The sequence below is a fragment of the Patagioenas fasciata genome, chromosome 13, assembly GCF_037038585.1.
Source record: "Patagioenas fasciata isolate bPatFas1 chromosome 13, bPatFas1.hap1, whole genome shotgun sequence".
NCBI lineage: Eukaryota > Metazoa > Chordata > Aves > Columbiformes > Columbidae > Patagioenas > Patagioenas fasciata.
In genome coordinates this window covers 18,678,920-18,700,968 of record NC_092532.1, presented here as the reverse complement: position 1 = coordinate 18,700,968, position 22,049 = coordinate 18,678,920, and the positions used below count along the sequence as shown (strand labels likewise).

At 37.0% G+C, this 22,049-nt stretch overlaps 2 protein-coding genes and 1 long non-coding RNA gene across 6 annotated transcripts in view; 1 reads left to right on the top strand and 2 right to left on the bottom strand.

The window, feature by feature from the left end:
- Positions 1-3,721: 3,721 nt before the first annotated feature.
- LOC139829037 (uncharacterized) lies at positions 3,722-7,892 on the bottom strand. Its single transcript, XR_011741244.1, has 3 exons — positions 7,738-7,892; positions 5,154-5,244; positions 3,722-4,543 (listed from the first exon to the last, which is right to left on the bottom strand). It is a non-coding gene; the product is annotated as an uncharacterized lncRNA (long non-coding RNA).
- SLC7A9 (solute carrier family 7 member 9) lies at positions 5,184-17,324 on the top strand. The gene is made up of 14 exons (XM_065848385.2): positions 5,184-5,323; positions 5,922-6,250; positions 6,491-6,614; positions 7,762-7,909; positions 8,852-9,094; positions 9,683-9,808; positions 10,047-10,146; positions 11,286-11,330; positions 11,662-11,785; positions 13,473-13,576; positions 14,372-14,468; positions 15,259-15,408; positions 15,992-16,166; positions 17,100-17,324. Exons 3-14 carry the CDS (start codon positions 6,510-6,512, stop codon positions 17,162-17,164), a joined length of 1,482 nt encoding a protein of 493 aa, XP_065704457.1. The 5' UTR covers positions 5,184-5,323; positions 5,922-6,250; positions 6,491-6,509; the 3' UTR covers positions 17,165-17,324.
- Positions 17,325-19,052: 1,728 nt separating this feature from the next.
- TDRD12 (tudor domain containing 12) overlaps positions 19,053-22,049 on the bottom strand; it is a 33,728-nt gene continuing 30,731 nt past the window's right edge. For all 4 annotated transcript variants that reach the window (XM_071814321.1, XM_065848429.2, XM_071814322.1 and 1 more), the window contains 5 exons: positions 21,464-21,518; positions 20,918-21,031; positions 20,677-20,830; positions 20,515-20,581; positions 19,053-20,173 (listed from right to left, as the gene is read on the bottom strand). In XM_071814321.1, coding sequence (XP_071670422.1) covers positions 20,088-20,173; positions 20,515-20,581; positions 20,677-20,830; positions 20,918-21,031; positions 21,464-21,518 — 476 coding nt within the window. In that variant the 3' untranslated portion in view covers positions 19,053-20,087. The remainder of the gene's footprint in view (positions 20,174-20,514; positions 20,582-20,676; positions 20,831-20,917; positions 21,032-21,463; positions 21,519-22,049) is intronic.

Here is a 22,049-nt window from a genome sequence, read left to right as displayed (position 1 = left end):
TAAAATGTTGAAATGAAGATTTAACCATCCTGTTCCAAGTAAATCATCACCTTGTATTTGGAAACAAGTTCCAAACACATTCAAATGTGAACGCGTTGGAATTTTGCGTAACCAAGTAAATGAGTTTGGTTAGTACACCGGTATTGAAGACAACTGTACCTAAAACTCCAGGACTGAGATTTTTAAAAATCATGTTATTTCACCTTGTTCCGTAGATACTACACCAAATATAGATACTATGCCAAATAAATGCTTTGATTGTTTTATTCTACTACATAATTTTTCCCCATGCTGATGTATCTTTTTTGTGTTACCCATCTGACATTGGCAACTTACTATTTCACCTCAGCCACCGCTGCCGGGGCATATTGATTCTGGTACACTGCACCTTCCCTCCATTTACATGATCCTCTAGTTGTAAACTGAACCAATGAAGTGGTTTCAGGTTCCTTTCACAAAACAGCACAAAAACACAGAGGGTTCTTCAATTCCTGTCAAGGAACTGAGAAAGCAATTCAGAATTTGTGGAACTGTAGTCACATTGAAGTTTCATTGCTGACTTTACAGACCATGTTCTGTCCATAATGACTGAACATAATTTCCCCTAGAAAAATGTTGGGATTAAGTCATGCAATTATAAATTAAAAAGCAAACACCACCACCACTGTTCCAAAACCAAACCAAAGCACTGGAGACTCCAGAGTAAACCTCAGTCACTCTAATGCATTTTCCTACTATTGTTAAAACATATTTGCATGACTTTTTACTCTGTTGTCAGAGCACAGTATCTCATACTCTGTGCTTCAGTTGTGTAAATACCGGGGAGATTCTCACACTCAGACACGCTAAGGTGTGTTCTGTGAACTGAGGGCCATTCCTTTGCTAATTTCTAGCCTACCAGCAACTCGCACATGAGAGAAGTATCATCTATAGAAGCTGGTTGCCAATTCTCTGAAATGCTTATCATTGAGATAAAACACATATAGATATTTCAGTGTGGTTTTGTAATGATTACCAGAAAGCCTGCTGTAAATTATGTACAATATAAAGGAATTAATTCCTGGAATAACTGCACTTATACCCATTTAGCAGTCATCTAAACCCAGCTGTATTCTTCTTCTTTTCCTCTATTTTTAAGCCAGAAAGGTGCTGTTCTCTTTCTAACCAGGGCGTTGCTCTCCAGCAGCTCGGGAGAGAGAGCCTAAGACTTTTCACCATGAAAAATTGATGCCACTGCCCTGGCACATTGCATCAGGACTTGGGAGAGCTTTTCCTCCAGGACTACAAAGGCCAGGCTGGCCAGGCACAGCTCCTCCATTTAGGAGAGCTCTGAGCGCTCATCCTACTCTGCATATCCAAGATAAATAAATACAGCAAAAATCCTACAGCATCAGTCAGCTTGACTCTAAAAGAGCAGGTGCACTTTGTGGCTTTTTTTGCCTTTAAAATATGGTTTCTCTGCAACATTTCCAGATTTTTTAGCTGTTTTCTGTACTAATTTCAACATCTATATGAACACACATTATATCTTAAGATTCAATACTGTAGCACTTAAAAATCATTTTACCTATCAAATGTTTAGTTTTTAGAAATGTAAAATTAAACTGAGACTTCAAAAGTAGGTAGTACAGGGCATCATGAGCTCTATGGAGTGCGTCAGTGTTCGCTGCTTTCTTCCTCAGCTGGGAATAGACTTGCTAAAGACCCACCTTCCACAGGTGGGTTATCTGGAAACCTCCTTGATGGAACCAGTGGAATGCAACCTGGATTCAGGGCTCAAAAAGGAGATCAAAGTGAAGCACTCATTCCTCAAAGGGAAAAAGAAGAGGCTGTGTATCAGGGAAATCACCAATTCCGAGCAGGCTGTGAAACACCTAAACTTTGGCTCCTGAGTGCTCTGACAAAATTAATTCAATGAAGTCCAACTAATATTCTTCACAGGCCGTCAAAATTCCCTTAGAACATCCCTGAGAAGGCACTCCTTGATTTTCTGTGATCTTAGAACAACATATCCAATGTTCACAAGTTTATGAAGGGTGTCTGAAGAGCTTCGCTTTAACATAATTAAAAAGTGTTTCTTGCTAAAATACATGTACTACTCAAGGCAGGTCTAGTGCAAAACCTTTAGCAAACCTAAATAAGGCTGTTGAAAGGGTCTTTATCACAGGGGCAAAACCAACAACACTGTAACCAAGGATTAAATAGGGAAAAAAATGAAGGTATATCAATACTATATATATTATGGGCATGATGAACTACATAGTCATCTAATCTTTACTACTGATTCCCACAAGATGCAAAGGTCTTGCAATCCAGTGGCATAACCCGGCATGCAGCCAGCTATTAAAAACAGACCATATTCTTACATTCCACTTGCAGCACACCTGCAATTACTCAAAAAAAACCAAACATTAAAATGCCTTTACGGATGACAGTAGTGAGACGACTTCTCACAGCACATCTATCAACGGCGGGATTCAAAGAGCAAGTGCAAGTAAACAGACCTGTCTTCTGATTAAAATTAAGTAACCTGTTAAGTAGCAAGGTTAGAATGGAAAGTACCCATTCGAGATACCACTAAGCTACAGCCCTTAGAATTTGCTTAAGTATTGGTCAAAACACAACATGTGCATTGCTGCAAGCAATAAATACCAACTCTGCCAAACATTAACCTTTATTATTAGTGACTAATTATAGTAAAAGATGTATTTATATACTGTGCCCTTGCTATTTCCCAAATTAAAGTTGAAAATTACTTTTTACAATTTAATTGGTAAGTAGCATTTGAAAAGGTTCAAACTACACTGTTTAGACAGGACCAGCCCACAGAGTGTTTACTCCTGCAACTCCTTGGAATTTGAACTCCTTGAGCTCTTCATCTCTGTATGTATTTGAGAGGGAAGGACACTCTTCCTATGGCTGTAAAATGCCATTTCTCTTGTCCATGAAGAAAATAACTCTAGAATCCTTGAACTCAATGTTTATTTGTTTCTTAAGTGGCTGAGGAAAAGAAGGATTGCCAGTAAAATTGCAAAGCCTTTAACAAGTTTATAGCATCCCAAGAAGATTAACCCCTAAAACAAAATTAGACAATAAATGAAGATACTTTTCCACTTTTATAAGTAAACACAGGCTAGTTAAGGTCAATCACTGGCAGAGATTTAAGGTGCCCGTTCAACAGTTGGGAACTCTCCAAACACATTCCAGGCTGACTAAAGAAACCGGTTGCTTAGGCAAAAACTCAAATGGCGTATTTTCAGCGTTGCCTGTATTGTATCCGAAGAAACAAAGTAGAGTATAGATCTGCTGTAGAAATAAGAGACATCTGAAAACATCATGAGATGTGTAGAATATGCAACCGCACAAAATTTTAAGTATCTACAAAAATTTTAATTCCATCTTAAGTGTTGCTTAGAAGATGCCATACTCCATTATCCTTTCATCACAGTTTCCCCTTTTTGATGTCTGGAAATTCCAGGGTAGAGATGATGTGAAAGGTGCATCTGCTTCATTTTGAGGTACAAAGCCCTGCCATATGATTTATCTGCTTTCTTTTCACATCAGTTATTTCAATAGTCTGTAGCATTTTGGGAAAAAAGCAGGAAAAATAAGAGTATAGACCTTAATTTCAGAATTATCAGCTATAGAGAACGAAGAAGTACATTACATAATATCAGATACCAAACTAGGCATCTGCAGCTGATGGATATAGAAACATCAGTCTAACACTACATCACAAATACCATGAAAAGTACTTTAAAGTCCTTGTAAAAGATGCTTAATAGAGGAATAAGTTGTTGATATTTGGCTTTTCGTATGTTTGTAGTAAGACTATAATTTTACCACTCTTTGTTCTTTATAGGAAAAAAGAACTTTTGTCTGACCATCATCCAGATAGTAATTTTTGAACAAGAAGTCAGTTCAGAAGGAGGAGCTTCTCTTGAATTTTAACCCTATTTCTGTGAGAATGAAACAACAGAGAGGAAAAAGAGGGTGAGGAAAAAAAATACAGCTTTGGTTTTGTTTTCAGTAGTGACACTGTTGTGCAGTCTCAGTCCTGGAGAAGGACATTCCCAGCACACAGTCTGGCTGAACCGTCACAAAACACGGCAAATAGAAGCCAACATAAGTCTGTTTCACGCTTGCTTAAGAGTCTGTTTTTAGTCAGAGATTTACATCATCAACCTTAGGAAAGACAGGATTCCTGCTGATCAAGCCCACATGCTTAAACAGAAGGTTAAAAAAATACAAAAAAACCCCAAACAACCCAAATCCACAAAAACAAACCAACCCAAACAAACACTAAAACCAAACCAAAACCAACTGTCAGATCATGCAAGGAACTGACTTGATATTTCCAACACTATATTACCACTGTTCATGAGGTGTTATTTTAACAAGATGACAGATCTTAATGTCAGTGACTAATACCAGCGTACCTTTTAGCTTTTAGCAGCAGATGTGTATTGAAAAAGGTCAGCTGAAGTCAGATCAGGTTGGTCAGGACTTACTGGTTTGGATGTCACACAGGACAGGTCCCACACTGCCAACAAAAAAGATGTGAAACATGATTAGGGGGATTTTTGCAAGTGTTTGAGGGATGATTAGCAGGAATGGAAAAAACTACCTTACTTCAGTATTCAAGATAACAATACCTTTTTCCTGGATGTACAGCTGCATAGAAATGGAGAATGGCATTTTTCACTAGAGCAGTATTTTTAAGCATTTACAAAAATGAAAAATGAATTGGAACTGCAATTGGAAGGGAACACAAACTGCCCACTCACTTGTTTTCAGGTTAATAAAAAACAACAAGATTTCTGCTCACACTTCTCTATGTTGTCAAGATAAAAACATCAATTATTTTTACAGGATGCAGCTGGCATCTGTGCACCCATAATACAACAATTACTTCAAGGTTATCTTTCCAAAGCATTCCAAAATTAGAAATTGCTTGACATAAAATCAAAATAGACTCTTTGAATTATGGTTCACTCTCACTATGTAATATGCTACTTAGATACTGGACAAACATCCTCACAAATGGAACAAAGACTTCTTTTTTTTTTTTTAAAGATAAACTAATTGGACTATTGGTTTACCTGTGGTTCCTATCTCAAAGCTTCTTGGCTGAGAATGGGTTTAATGATTACCTTTTATAACCTCTGTACTTAAGCTGTGGTTGCTTCTGCGTATTCTGGTTTCAGACATGGACCTGTCTTGTCGTCTAACTGGCTGCTAAATCTAATGGGAGAAATAAAGAAATATATGATACAAAGATTCCTGGAGCCTGATTAACACCAAACAATCATAAATAAATAAGGTAAGTGAAAGTATGAATTGCTAAAATACGATGATTAAAACATTCTGAATACAAGACTTTAAAGAGAGAAGTTGGGCACAAAGCTGTAATAAGATTCAGTGACCCAAGCCCTGCATTCCTTATCTGGGCAATTTTTTATTGTAAGTTTAATCTTAGAAGTTGGATTCGTGATGATTTATTTTAAAAATATTTAATTTGACACACAAACCAGATGTTTTTATAGCCCAAATATTTCTGTAGATCAGCAGTACTGAGGTAGCTCTTCTGTAAATGTGAAATGCTGCAATTTTTGTAGTAAGAATTACTGGATACTACCTAAAGTCGATTAAACACGATGCATTGCTGAATTACTGTCTGTAAAACTGCAAAATTATCTCCAACATTCAGATGCCTGTAATTATAGGCGTAGGGTCTGACGAGACAAGACTTTTGACTGAATCAGCTTTTTATAATCAAGACCTAACCCAGGGAATTTCCGTCACTATCTCAGCTTGGATTTTATTCCAATGCTACGGGAAACAAGCAAAATCCTCACAAAAATATCACAAGTCTACATTTCAATGTGAAAACAAACTGTTTACATTCTAATTCTAAACAGAACAAAACCTCCAGTAGAAGACATTCACCCTTAGTCAACACCGATTGGTGACTCTCCTTGAGGCAAAGAGCTGCTAATTAGTCAATTACCGGAGACAACTCTTGGTTTAGCAGAAACCTGCATCTCCAAGGAATTGAGGCAAGGCCTAATTACAGAAGATCAAAAAGAAGGTCTCCTAGATAAGAAAACAAACCAGCTTTTGGGAAAAAGATTAAATCTGTCTGGACCTCTGGAGGAATTCAAAGGAGGGACGAGCCACAAACCCCGACTGTTCCAGTAAGAACGTCCTCTCCGGATGTAACCCGAGATACAAGGACATTCGCTGCCAGGTGGGTATGAAGAAAATACAGAGCAAATCAGCTGGATGAGGTGAAGTAGACTTAACCCCTCCCCAGTTTAATCTCCAGGTAGGTAAGGAGATGGAATTCTTCCTGTGAGCCAGTGTGCTTGTGTGTGTGTGTGTGTGTAGTTTCTGACGATATTTAACTACAATATTTTGTACCCATATATACTGGCAAAACTCAAGCAAACGATACGCTGGAGTGATATTTGTTTTTACTACCTTAAAGATTTCGACAAGGAAACCAAATGGGTGAAGAAAGCTTGAGGAAAAGAAAAGGAGAGGACAGCGGAGAAGAGGATGGCCAGTCCATTCAGAGCGATGAGCCCCAAACAACGAACCTACAAAAACAGGCAAAGCTTTTTCTTTCCCCATCAGTCTGTGTGTGGGCGAGGGGCTGGCAGAGCAGGGTATCTGTGCACGCATCCTACAACAGCTGCAACTGCGCCCTGGTTTAGCACCCTGTACTAATATCTTGACAGCGTGGCTGCTTTATATTTTAGGAAACTGCTCATTACTAGTTAAACAGCTCTGATATAAACACAGTTACTAAGTAAGAATATGTATTTAAGTTTTTGAATTATCTGGTAACCTCCAAAACTGATCAAGTGAGACACTTGATAAACTTTCTTTCCACATGCATGTCTCAAACTGAAGTGGGTTGTTCAGCTCACTGCTTCGGGAAGTTTGTTAGTGTTTTTGGTCATAAAATAATCACTGGTACAGAAAGAGAAGTGGGAATTTGTCTCCTAGAGAAAGTTACAGCTGTTTAGAGAACAGATGTGCCACTTGCTCTCTGACACGGCGCTCAGGAGGGAGTGGAATTCCTCTTTTTCCAGGTTGCGTAAAGATTCTCTGTGTGGTTTCAGTTTGGTGCAAAGAGTGGCAAAAAATTGATGTTATTAGATTAGCCATAACTAACAGGAAAAAGTAAGTAGCTCATACCACTTTTTTTCAGCAGATGCCTCAAGTTTTAGTAGTTTCATGTAACATGTAGGTCATTACAAAGTCAGAAAAACATGATCTCTTTACCACCTAGCACTATTAAGGTAACTCCTGTGCAAAAATACCTGAAGCCAGGAGAGGAAAACAACTGCTAAAAGCAAAACAACTCCATCCAAGAAAGCAAATTTTTGAAGCTTAAAAAATTCAGCATTCCTTGAGTGCTCATAAATGAATTTCAGAGTTTAAACAAAGAGTGGAAAGGGGATGCTCACCTGCACAAGGTTAGATCTGAGACCTAGATAATGTGAAGGATGGTTTAATAAAGCAAATACACAGGCAGGCGAAGTCCAAAGAATTGTACTTTTTGAAAGAGCAGGAGCGTGCTGCAGGGTGGGAATGCATCTTGGAAACAGAAACTTCACATAGTTTCATGTATTACTTAGTAAAAGCTACATGTGGAAAGCTGAAAAAAATAAATTGGTAATGACAATGACTAATTGTATTAAACCAAGAAGTAATTTTAGAAATTACCAAAATGTCTCCTTTGATTTCCAGGTGGGCCTCATCAGTGGAATCTGTATGATTGTTGGTACAATCATTGGCTCAGGTATCTTTGTTTCTCCAAAATCAGTTCTTGCCAACGCTGGAGCCGTGGGGCCTTGTTTAACCATCTGGGCAGCCTGTGGAGTTCTTGCAACATTAGGTAAACGAGTCAACAAACAATATGCATCTTCACTTAAATATTTTTATCTACTGCTTCTGCATAATACTCTCATTTCACATATCAGCCAATAGCACCCAGACCAAAATCCATCCTTATCCTGATGAGCGTAGCAGTGCTCAGGCGAAAGTTTAAAATATGTGCTGGTTATAAAAGATAAAATTTTGAAATTGTAAAGCACATTTTGACAGCAAGTTTTAGTTTTGCTTACTTCATCCACTAAATGTAATAAAGAGAATACTTTTCTACTTAAATGACAGACAAAATGTGGAATTTATTGACAGTGAGGTAGGTAATTATACTATTTTTCTGCTTTTGTAATTGTGTAAATCTAACATTCTATCACCTGAAAATTTAGCACTAAGCACCTCAAAATATTTCATGAAGGAAAAAAAACCAGAGTACCTTGGGCATTGAGTCAGATACATGGCATACGCAAAAAATCTTTAAGCAAGATGCCAGCTACAGCAATAAATCCAGAAGTGCCACTGTACTTTAAAGCTGAGCTTAGTAGACGTTTTACCTCAAAATTGTGCAGCAGATCTATTTTTTTCACTCAGGTTTCCAAAAGGCAGGTCAGCCACTGCAGCTGTCACCGAGATGCTTCTTACAGCGTTGGTTTCTTAAAAAGAAATCCAATATGAAGTCAGAATGTCCGTACTATATTCCTGAAGTCTGGAACACCAATTGTAGTTAATTCTGGACTGCAACTTAATAGCTTCATTATATTTTTTCCAATTGCTCACAAGTAATCAAAATATGATTTTGCATATACAGTAAAATGTACAGAAACACGATAATGATGCATTACATATACTTATTTCCTTAACTATTCTGCCTATCAAAAAGTGACAATCTGTTCTAGTCACTCATAGCTAAAGAAGTCTGTAAACTAAAACAATAAATGCTTTTCTTGTTATTCAGGTGCACTTTGTTTTGCTGAGCTTGGCACAATGATCACAAAATCCGGAGGAGAATATCCTTACCTTATGGAAGCATTTGGCCCAATTCCGGCATTTTTGTTCTCCTGGACAAGCTTACTCGTCGCAAAACCCAGTTCGTTCGCCATCATTTGTCTCAGCTTTGCGGAATATGCATCAGCTCCTTTTTATCCAGGTTGCGATCCACCCCAGGTTGTCATCAAGTGCCTGGCAGCCGCTGCCATTGGTAAGATTCGGCCTTTTTAAAGAAAGAGGCGAGAACCCTAATTGCAAAGTGATTTCCATTCAGCCCCATCAGTGGGGGCATTTCAGCCCACTACAACTTCAGTGGGTTAATTGTCATTAATACACCAGTGACCCAACAGAAAACTTTGGAAGATGGTACAGCCAGTCCCCCTCACAATAACTAATTCAATAGCACATTAAAAGGATAGGTTTAAAATGGTTTGTTCTTAGTCTAAGTTTCTTTCATTCTTTATTAAGACAGATACAGCTGTGTAATGAATGCTTCTCTCTAGCTGAAAATGAAGAAAAATTAAGCATGGAGGTGGTTTTTCTGTATTTATTGGAATGCTGTGCAACTTCAATTTTTTTGTTGTTAAAGCTACTATCAAAATCTAATTCAGAAAACTGTTTTTCTTCACTATTTCAAAAGTTATCCAAACATAGTATTTTTAAAAACCCGTATTGATAATATGGACAAACGGTGGGAGGAAAAAGCAGGACAGTAAGGGGGGGAAGAGGTTTTAAGAGGCAACTTTTCTTTCAATTCTGAAAAACTTAACACAGAAATTAATAGATGTCTTTCTTTTAGTGATAATTACAATAGTGAATTCACTGAGTGTGAAGCTGGCAAGCTATCTCCAGAATCTTCTCACGGCCGCTAAAATGATCATTGTCATAATCATTATTGTAAGTGGAATTGTTCTCCTTGCACAAGGTAATTAGAAATACTTTATTTGCAAAAAATACTTTGGCTTCTGCTATGTCCACTATAAAGTTTTCCACTGAGGGGTGGGTGGGAAATACAACACTACAGAACAATTAATAAAAACTGGTACTAATTGATTTTAACAGATGTTTCAGAACATGAAACAGATGTTTGAATGTTTCTTCATCTGATGGGGATGAAGGGAATTAATTGCAACACTGATCAGTGATCTACATCTTGTTTGCAGGAAACACGGAAAACTTTGAAGATTCTTTCAAAGGCAGCAAAATTTCTGTTAGTTCTATTGGTTTGGCATTTTATAATGGACTGTGGGCATACGATGGATGGTAAAGTATCTTTACTAATGACTAATATGGACAGATTTAGGTTTACATTTATGCTCCACATACAACATTTATATTTAACACTGAGAAGAGTGCTTTCCAGAATTATTTTAATACGAATAAACTTAGTTACTGGCAGGAATCTTTACCTTAATCTCTGCCACGTTTCAGTAAGGAATTTACACGTTTCATTTCCTGCAACTAGAGGGAATGTCAGTTGGTCTAGGGCTCTGTTGGCACAAATCTAACATCAAAGTCTGATCCATCTGATCCATCCTTCAGTGTTCAAACCGTAAAAGTTTGCATGTAGATTCATATTTCAGAAGGAATTAAGAATATAAATCTTAATTTACAACAAAGCAAGTTCCATTTAGACTCTTTCAGGTTCTATTTCCAAGCTTGAGTGTCTTACCTCAGGCACCCAAGTCTGCTAATTCAGACACTCACCTAGAATTTCTAAGGCAGGAGGGAAGCTGGTGCCTAAATAACTATTTCAATATGGAACCACTAGATACTGATGTTTGAAACTCAGCTTGTTGAACTGTAAATACCAAACTCCTCCTCACATTTTCAGAAGTGGATGAGCAAAAATATCTTGTTTCAATCTGATCTACATGCTCTAGCAAAAATGGTTATTTGGAAATTATAGTGGAATCCTAAAGGAAGTTTTCAGGACAGTTTTCTAGACAATATGACTTACAGAACAACTGCGAAACATCAGCAGACTTGCTCCAGTCCCTGCAATAGGCACATTTGTGCCTTTCTTTGAAAAGACTCAGATACTGCAAAGCTTGAAGTTCAAAGGTAATCCTGTAAATTTGAGATGTCTGCCAAATCTTCGTTTTGTTATCCTGGCATATTTTATCCAAGAACTAAGACGATCTCATTTCAAAATCTCAGATACTTCTAAAACTGTGAGGAGGACCTGAAAATGAAGGAAAAGATGGTGAATCAAGAGGCTGACATTTGGATAAGAAGCTCATAGTTTTTTGTCTTGAAGTTTTACCACTTAAAGATTGGTTGTACCATTTTTTAACTGAAAAGGTAAAAAACAATAACACAAGAAATAACATTTCATAATATATTAGTATTTCAAGACCCAACTGCTAATAATATTGTATGATTGTTTTTTCTCCTTTCAGGAATCAACTCAATTACATCACAGAAGAACTTAAAAATCCTTACAGGTAAAGCTATGTAGGAGATCAGTGTTTCTAATGGCAGAAATCACACACTTTAATACTTTTGTACAAGCAGGCATATTTTTTTTATATTTTTTAAAAGCAATGGTTATTCAAGGTTTGAGCACTAACAGACAAAGCTAATTAACCTCTATTACATAACATTGCCTAAGTTTGCAGTTTTCCTTTTTAAAATCCTGATTTCCACGGTTATATACAATAAAGAAATGTAAATACACCTAAAGAGCATATGGGGAAAAGTAAGAGTCTACAGTTTACTATGACAACTCTGAGTGATACAGCAATGCTGATGGAGTCTTACTTTTGCATTCTTCAGAAATCTACCGCTGTCCATAATTATTGGAATCCCCTTGGTTACAGTTTGTTACATTCTGATAAACATTTCCTATTTCACCGTAATGACTTCAACAGAACTCCTGCAGTCCCAGGCAGTTGCTGTGGTAAGCCGCTTTATTTTGTAATAGAGCATCTGGAGTGCTGTGTGCATTAAAGTATCTTCAGCATTAACAGGAGCAAGAAAGAACCTGTCATTTTTCTTAAAATACAATTAATTTCTGTCTAAGCTGTCAGTGTCACCTTCCCCCCCATTATCTGTCATTTCTTAATCTAAAATTTATTTCAGTTGTGCTTGATTTAAACAACAGTTCTGTCCTACCCCAAGGGAAAAAGTGGAAATGAGAGTAATGTATTCTTCAGCTAACATTTTGTAAACTCTGCAGCTCAGAGGTTATTTTCCATAAAAGATGGAAGGAAAAACAACATGTGGCTGCTGCTTTGCTCTTTTCAGTGTTTCCAGTACTTCTAAGAAATAAGCACAAGCAAAATGGCAGTAGATCAAAGCTGCTTGTTCTGGAGATAACAGCAAATAGTTCGTAATTCAGTTCCTCCTTATTCTTGCTTTTTTGCTTCACAAAGGTAAGGAAGATCCTTTCTACATTATTCTAAGACATACTAGTACAGGCAAAATTAAAGATTATATAAATTTCTGGAAGTCTTACCAAACACATCTACCCCTTCGGTTCCACTCAGTAAATCTTCCGTGGGACATTTGTCTCTGAAACAACTCGAGAGGTCACGCAGAATGTGTCCTAATGTTAGTTTTTGGGGAAAACAAACTGTACATGACATGGATGCAAAACACAGTGTAGCACAGTGAGGAAGTACACGATGACAAAATACTTAAAAAAAATAATATCTTCTAAAATGTAGATCTTTGGTGCATGTCAGCATCTTGCCTGCATCAAGAGGCAGAGCAATGTATATCATGTTACATCCTAAGAACTAGTTCAACATGCCCCTAAACTTACAATCTGTGCACAGCACCCATCAGCTGGCACTCAACTCAGACCAAATTCACACCGAAATCTCCGAACTGCCACTGCGTTGCGTAAAGAGGGCTGCACATCTCTAAGCAGACATTGTGCTTAGCACTGATGAGTGCCCTGCTACTGGAAAAAGAAACACCACCAATATTTTGCTTGTGCATTTACTAAAATAAGGTAACCACTCCCCCAACTAAAAACCCAAAACCTGCCTGTCAAAAAAGTTTAAATTCAAATTTATTTACAGTAGATCAACATACCTACATTAGATCCAATCCATCCTGCAGTAACAGCTGATGTACCGCAGTACAGGTGACACGTGAAGCGTGCTGAACGACTGTAGCATGTCCCGGACTCGTTCACTGCCCGGCACAGGTTGCGGTGCCATCACCACGGGTGCTGCTCCTCGAGTGCAGGCTGAGAGCAGCTGGGGTACGGGGGCTCTCTGCTGCATGGTATCCTGCGTTTTGTTTTGCAGACACATCTCTGAATCACAGGTCTTTAACAGAATAGAATTTTTGTGTACTTTTTACATCTGCCTCCCAATGTTTCCTACAGACGCTACATCGCCAACGCCATGAAAATGATATTCCACTCTTCATAGAGTGGTTCATTAATTAATCCGAGCCTTCATTCGGCAAAACATTCTTTAAAAACTATGCAAAATATACAACATATGTTTTTATTGGTCACATACCTTAGATACCCATTCACTGTACTTTCAAAGAGGCTCTAACACTACCAAATATACCAAATGGTAGCCAAAGTGACAAAAAACTATTCATTTTAATCCCCTATATCCCAGACATTTGGCGACAGAGTGCTTTATCCAGCCTCCTGGATAGTTCCTCTCTTTGTGGCCTTTTCTACAATTGGATCTGCCAACGGGACCTGCTTTACTGCAGGCAGGTAAGCTCCCATTCTAAATATCTTTAAAAATAAAAAAGAAAAAATTATATATATACACATTTATGTATTGACACACAAAGATACAGACATTCTTCTGATCCAAAAGTACAAAATGTAATTAAAAAGTACCTGCAAATCTGGCTATAATGTTTTATTTCCGAAAAGAAGCAGTGGCTATGCAAGCAATTAGACAATAATATGCCTCATTCTTAATTCAAAGCAGGGATAGCACAATACGTTTTTTTCTACCTCTCATCAACTTTACAGCTCAGAATTAGACAGTTAAAATTACCAGAAAGAACAGGACCACATCAGTAATGACAAACGTAACAACTGGAAAGACAAGCAATTATTTTCTATCAGTTGCTCGATGCTTCCATTCACTATTGAAAATATTTAAAATTTCAGCTCCATCTGAATACGATAGAGCACTGAAGACCAATTTTTTTGACAGAAAGTGGACAACGTAGCTTTTTGATACGAAACAAATTAAAAAGGAAATATTTAATTAAAAAGGACAGAGCAGCTTTTTTTTTTTTCCAAAATAATTTTAGATTAAATGTGCAAACTAATGTTTCTGAAATTATTTTCACATTCACTGCTTTAATACGGGTTATTTCCCTTATTTCAGTCTAGTACAATATTCCTTAAATGCCACTGCGTATCAAAGGAAATACTGATGAAGATGTAGCCACATAATAAATCAAACCTGAAAATGTGTTTGTTTTTTAATTAGTAATGCCACTTAAATGGAAGTGCCACACTAACTAGATCGCCTTGTTTTTGTTTTGTCAGACTTGTTTATGTTGCAGGTCGTGAAGGGCACATGCTAAAGGTTCTATCCTACATCAGCGTGAAGCGTTTAACGCCAGCACCTGCTATCATATTTTATGTAAGTATTTTAAGTACTGAAAAATCATCAACAAAAATTCTCCAGCAATACATGTTGTCACAATTTCCTACCAGTCTTGACACGTATCGTTGACTATCAAGATAAGAAAATTGCTCCATATGTATTAGGAAAAAAGACTATATAAAAATCCCCCACCTTCTGCCTTTGAACAGTTTCGTTCCAGAACTGGATTTTAAAATAAAAAATGTTTTTAAGAATCCACAGCACGAAAACAAATTAAAAAGTTAAATGACTGATACGCCTTAGGCAAACCCTTTATTTCACAGGATGCCTGGCAGCAAGCATTCACCACCCTGTTTCCTCCTTGTAAGAATGCATTTACATCTCACCAAAACAAAATCCATTCAGTAAATTCATTTGAAAATAAATCAAGAATCTTATTATGTTTATATATTTTACCCATTTATCTTCAAGGCAAAACATAATCAATTCAAAATTCAATTGCTCTGTCAACTCCCAATAACTTTAATAACCAAAAAAATATCTTCACCTTCTCCAAGATACATCAACAACAAAACAGACTAACACATACAAATTTTAAGTCTTTTGACTTAAAATGGCATTAAGATTGCACACAAAAATATATGCATGTTGGCAGGATGTGGACACCCCCTTTAATAGTGTTGCAATACACTTACACACAATAGTTTCAGAAAAAGGACTCCCAGATCACTCTCTGGGACACTGTGACCAGACCCCATCCTGACACACACGTAACCTTCCGCCTTCTTTTCTAACAGACTGTACTGATTTTTGTTTTCATTTTTAGGGGGCCATTGCTATTATTTATATTATCCCTGGTGACATTAACACACTCATAAATTATTTTAGTTTCGCAGTCTGGATATTTTATGGTTTAACCATACTTGGACTCATTGTTATGAGGTTTACCAAAAAGGAACTCAAGAGACCGATCAGGGTAAGTTCAGCATTCGGGTGGTTTTTCCTCCACTCCCATAAACACTGAAACAAGAACTCATCCTAAATATTTGGATGTTTAAACACAATCCTCAGGCAGACAACTCCTTGTTCCCCACCCCCCTCACCTGAAATCTAGCCAGTTATTTGTAGTTTTTCCTCTTCCAATTTTGCACTAAGACAGAGCTCACAAGGACTGGGAGAAGATTACACAGGGTTTATTTCCACTTGCACAGACCACGGGCAGAAGCCGGATTTTCCGGGATGCGACAGTGCAGCCAGCAAACTGCCACTGACAGACTGCCCGAAATATCACCCAGATTCACTGCACTTAGGTCCCACATCATTAAAATGCTAATTTTTACACAGCAATTTGCAGTATAGACAAAAAGATCTTGGTCACTGATTTAGCAGAACAGTTCTTCCCTATCCATATTCTTGCTACTCTTTCAATTGCCCCATCCAATTCCAGAAATTGTAAATGGAAAAAACTGCTTAAGGCACTGAAAATAACCTTTCACGTACGCAACTTTTCTAAGAACAGAAAACAATGAACAACTAATTGTGTGCATTATATCTTACAGATACCCATCGTCATTCCAGTCTTAGTGACATTAATCTCCATTTTACTGGTGTTGGCACCAATCATCAGCGCACCTGAACTGGCCTATTTGTACTGTGTTTTATTTATACTTAGTGGACTTATAGTTTATGTACTTTTTGTTCATTTCAAATTCAGCTGGCCCCAAAAAATATCAAGTAAGTATACCTCACACAGCCAGCTCCAAATTCAACAGAACATTGCTAAGCTTTAGATTAATTACCATAATGAAGCTCATTATATGCTCCATCCCACGAGCAGCGTGTGGAGAGAGGCAATTTCCCAGACATATAATGAGGGGCATATAGCGAGCTTTACTAGAGATTGTACTTTACTCCTTTAGGGAAAAAACAAAGTGTCTGACTTCAGGAAAAACAAAATTTAGTTGACAAAGAAGCACTAAAGCACTGCAGTAGAGCAAAGAAACTGACTTTTAAGATGACTAGAACTGTTTTATCTGTAAGTTAGGTTTTTCCCCATTTGCCTGTATTTCAAAACATCACTTCAGCCATCAACTGAAGATTAGTGGACATACATGCTTATGCCACAAAATACTGTGCTTTTAGCTCAGGTCATCAATTTTATTATACTTACTAAAGAAAATGTTAACAGCATTAACACCAAAAATAACCACAGTGCTTCTGAGTAAATGAAAGTTGCAAGAACCCAGTGTGACCATTTATAAAATGGTTCTGCAGAGTCTCAAGAGAAACTCTTTGCAATTATCTCAGGGAAAACAGAACACACAGATATTTCTAAAAGGGAATGTGGAGTCAGCTGAAGAAAACATTATTACTGGTTCTATAGATATTAAAAAGATCCATCATCTATTTTTCCTGCCCCCCTGGGATTATTAAATATATAATTGTGCAATTAGAAGCATCATACTCTGCTAAGAGCAAGTTAAGAAACCCTGGAATGCTGCAGCTTGAATCTTAAGATTGTTTTCACTCCATCCCTTATTTTTTGAGATATCAATACAGAGAAGACAACTACTCACAAGGATATTTTTCTCACCTAGACAAATAGTGTAAGTCTCAATAGAAACACTGTTCTCCCATAAAGTCTCTAACAGTAACTTTTTTCCTCAGAGCCCATCACTATGCACCTTCAGATGCTTTTGGAAGTTGTTCCAGCAGAAGATGTTCCTGAATAAAATATTTTCTATGTACCAGGTTGTTTTTAAGTGAAGGAGTGAAGGAGATCCAACTTAGTTTGGCACACATTTATACTTTCTAAGTTGTTATGTTCATACTGGTGTATTATTTTTGCAAACACTTTAGTACTTGAAAAATAAGAATAAAAAATTTTTGAGTCCAGCAGAGCTGTTTTCATTGTTTGCTAATATGTTATGGTATCTTGTTTTCTGCATTAAAGTTCCTCAAAACAAACAAGAGGAACGTCTCAATTATGAAGATGGCAAAACTTACCAGCAACACTGTCGAGGTGCTTTTGATCGCACTGCTAAAAGAATGAGGCAGCTCTTTCTTACAGCATCGCATTCAACAGGCCACGCAGAATGGACAGAAATAACACAAACTCAGGCTAACTCTGTTCCTCAGACCAAACACTAGCTATCAAAAAATTAAAGACTGAGAGGAAGTGAGAATCAAGTGAAAATGGAAAGCACAGTTGACAGGACAAGGCTGATTTTTTTAATTAAGACAAGCTTATACATCTCTGACACCATCCAAGTTACAAAGCAGTGAGTAAATGCCACAGAAACTATCCTCAGTGTGAATGTGACTTTACAGAAGTAATATCAGAATCCTAGAAACACTCTGTGTTAACTGATGAATTAAATACAAGAAACAGATACTACATTAATATATAGATGCAAGTATCTTTTACTCTCCTTGCCCAAGAAACTTAAGGATTCTGGGTAACATTCTTTACTGTTCCCTTGGTGCAAATGGATAAATAAAGGAATTTTATCAAGTCACCTGTCAATATTTCAATGTGATTGAGAAAGACTGTTTATACTGGAAGCACAAAGTCCTCTCAACAACTCCTAAGCACCTTCATCCTAAATATATAACACAAGAATATTAAGCAACTGGCTTAAGTTCTTAAGTTCATACTAACTCTAGCCTAGCAAATTCAACTGAAGCAGCTATTTCTATTATCCTGCAGTCCCCAAAAAATAAGATAGAACTTAAGCTCCCATGTATTTCATTTTGCATCTACCTACATGGAAAATAATCCCGAAGATGCTGCATTAAAAAAATGATGGGCTGTGATTCATTGGAGGATGATTTTGTGATTATAGTCAGATCCATGAGAATATCAGCTCCATGTGCAATCAGGGTAAAACCAAAGCAAAAAGAAAGTTAAGAATCTCTAAGAAAGTCAGTGGAGCTAAAAATGGAAAAGTAATTATGTCATTATATGTAAAGTGCTCACTTGCCACAGTGTTTTGTTCCAGTCACACTATGACAACTGCTGTTCCCCCACCCAGTTAGTAAAAACATCACTTCAAAGAGAAGGACTATAAGGTTCAGGGAAAGACCAAAGGAATGGAATAGTTTTGTATAAAGGAGTACCTACTACTATTTTGAAGGCTGAAATAGAGATACCTGACTGGGGGACAACAGGAAAAATTATGACAGATGTGCACGAGCAAAGTCTTTAAGTGACAAGAAAATGGGAAAAAAGAGCTATTTCTCCTATATCTTGCAGGCACAGGACTTCAAGCAGACAGAGCAGGGATGGCCTCAAAGCACGGAAAAAATGTTTCTTCACAAAAAACGTTGACTACTGAATTCCTTAGTGCAGGAGCCATGTTAGAAGCTGACATCAGTTCCAAAATGCAACTAAACTAATTCAATTGGGAAATCCACAGAAAACCGCTTCCTCGTGAAAACTCAAGATCAAAAGTTGCTTTAGGCCAAAAGAATATTGGAATGTTATTGCTACATTTTTTACACTGTTCTTTATAGACTGCTAAAAACATATGGCTAAAAACAGCTTTTGCTTCTACCTCATGAGGGATCTTTTCAAACAAAAATTACAGATAATTTATGTCTTTTAAATAACTCACTAGATTTACCTGCCAGCAGAAAAATGATCTTATATTTTATTTAGATATCAGGTAAGTGAAAAAAAGAACACAAAGGCAAACATCCTGCCCCATCACTTTTTTCAATCAGGTGATTTGACAATCTTCTGTTTGCATCACAACGCTAAGCAAGACCAAAATACAGTTACATTAGCTATTTCCTTAAGTATTTCTACAACAGTTACAGCTTTGCAAGTACCTGTACTCAGGTGAAGGTTATAATTGAGCTCCATCACAGCCAGGTTCTCAACAGCACTTTTTTTTAACCATACATTAACAATTACAACTGTCCATCACATAGTGGTTTTCCACTGGCATCAGCAATATTCTTAAGTATTCAGAAAGGTGTAGTTTTATTATATGCTAATACTAGAAAAACTATAACTGAAAACAGATGCTGAATCTACTATCACAGGCCTTGCTCCACACCAGCTGTACAGCAGTTAGTGACTACAGTGAGCTGCACTGTACAGTATTTCATAGTAAGCCAACTTATTTCCAATCAAGCAACAAAAATTGCCATTGGAGTTGAGGCATCATTTCGTGATGCAGAAGTGACAAAGGTGATGATCGCCAACAAACCGACACTGTATGAACATGAGAGACGTGGCAGAACAATTGACAGAGCACCAGGATTTCAAAAATGAGTATTGTTAACACAGCAAATTCACTCAGATAAAATAAACTAGAAGCTCTCTCATTACTAATAAACTCAGCTGTTTCACAACCCAGGTTTAATCTTTAGATTTTACTGTTTGGATAGCACACATACATATGTACACTTCATCATTAAAGCAAATAATTTTGAAGTCAATGCACTGGAAAACATGCATAATGTTCTTCTAGAGTGTGTTTCTTCAGATTCTCAGAGCCCAAAGGTAAATAGTTGGTTCACTATTATGCTCTTAAAATTAAGGACAGTTCTGCAACCTGTTTAGCTTTATCAATTTTAGTGTAAACACTCATGCAAGAGACACTATTTTGAAGCATAATTCTTAGAGGAGAAAGATCTGTTTCCAAATTAATCATCACTTTCTGTTCCACTGTCTTCTGAGGAGTCCACCAATTCTTCAGTCACTGCATCAGTGCAATGCCATTTTTTATTACCTACAAGTAATTAGCAAAGTGTAACATATATAAAGCAAGAAAAAAAAAAGCTTCAGCACAAATACTTAGCAGTATTAAAAACAAAAAAATCCCACACACTTTAGACTACAAACTAGACCAAAACACTAAAAATTACATTTTGTCTGTGCTATTCTGATAGAAAAATACCTTGCTGCCCATATTTTGCTATTAGAGCTCTTCTCGTTTGTTTTCAGAGAATCCGAGCACACCAGCAAAGTGTCACATATCTCAAATAAATCAGTATTTCAGATAAAACCTATGCAAAAATGAGGATGCTAATAATTTTACTCATGATAAACACCAACTCATTCATTCCTTACCAACTGGAAAAGGGCTTTTATCTTCAAAGTCTTCCCAGTGTTCAAAATCAAAAGACACATGAAGATTCTGTTGATGAAAAAACACAGTTTGAAATATCTGCACTGACACACAGTCAGTATGTTCAGAACATTCAATAATTCTCAAACTAATTTCCACTTCACCTTGTTCTTCAGTAATTTGCACCACATTTCTTTATTCTCCTTCACAAGAACAATAATAACCTCTGTTTCCTTAATCACACAGGTAGACTTTTCTGCAAGTATATCTTGATGTAGCTCCATGTCAGCCAAATAATGTTTGTCTCCTGAATAAGCACTACATTATAAAAAAAGTTGAAAAAAAATTAAATGCAAGCTGACAACCAAATAATTTGTTAACTATACTTACATTTCTTAAACCTACCTGAAAACTACCTTCTTTTCAGAGAAATCACATTTACAGTCAGCCACACTTGCTATTTTTACCTTCACTGTAACAGTCTCTTCATTTTGAAACCACTTTATTTCTGGATTAAAGCTAAAATAAAGGAAGTTTAGTTGGATTTTTTCCAAAACAGACAACTGACTTTCAACATCTGTAGGTGTACTCAGCCACAATAATTTGTCACTGAATAACAGTGTCAGGAAAGCACGTGATAGGATGTCAGCCAAGCTTGCCACAAGAGTGCAGCGATCTCAGTCGCTGGAGTAGCACATCTACTGGTTCACATGGGGACACACACTCCGTTAACTTTGCTATCCAAAGGGATCAAACCTACTTCTCATTTAAGGATGCCGTCAGTTTGATTTTGTAATGACAAAGGGTAAGGTAACAGTAGCAAGACCAACCTCTGAAAGTCAAAGTAAACTTTTCAACTGATCACAGGCACAAACACTCATTTCTCATCAAGGTCTGGCAGTTCACATTAAAAAAACAACCATGGGAAGAAATCACTCTGAATTTTTGTACCATTTATGCTGATGCAGGGTAGAGTCTTCTGCTTCCTTAGTTTGAGCTACATCATCTAAAAATAAGAAATCCAGAAAATCTTATATTTCTCTCTACTACAGAAACCAGATACTTCTAGAATACCCCAGTACCATAATTAAAATAACTTGCTCGCAATCACATTACTACTGCAAGACTGTATTTGGAATTAATATTTGGTACTTCCTATTTGGAAAGATTTAATAAAGTTTATAATTCAACAGAGAATTTTAACTAAAAATAATATTACAGTTGGTATACAAAAATTAAAAAACCCACCAAAAATGCAAAGTTTTCCAGGTCAGGCAGAGGTTTTCCCAGTTTCAAAACAGGGATGAAAAATAATATTGATGTTATCATCATAGCTTGAAACATGACATTACAGTCACTGTACTACACCAGGATAAAAAGCTTCCCAGGACAAGCACTGCAGGATCTTATTTACCTCCTGTGTGCTGCAGCTTTGTAACCCCTCAGCTTTCACCACTCCAAACTCATGTGCCAACAGCTGCCACATCATCCCCTGTCCCCCTTCTGTGACTGACAAAGCCACATGCTTTTAAGCCTC

Bases quoted from the DNA above. Each gene is read 5' to 3' on its own strand.
- SLC7A9 (XM_065848385.2), top strand. From the start codon at position 6,510: ATGGGTGAAGAAAGCTTGAGGAAAAGAAAAGGAGAGGACAGCGGAGAA. The intron at 6,615-7,761 runs GCAAAGCTTTTT...TTTGATTTCCAG, and splicing joins CAACGAACCTACAAAAACAG to GTGGGCCTCATCAGTGGAAT. The intron at 7,910-8,851 runs GTAAACGAGTCA...CTTGTTATTCAG, and splicing joins TGGAGTTCTTGCAACATTAG to GTGCACTTTGTTTTGCTGAG.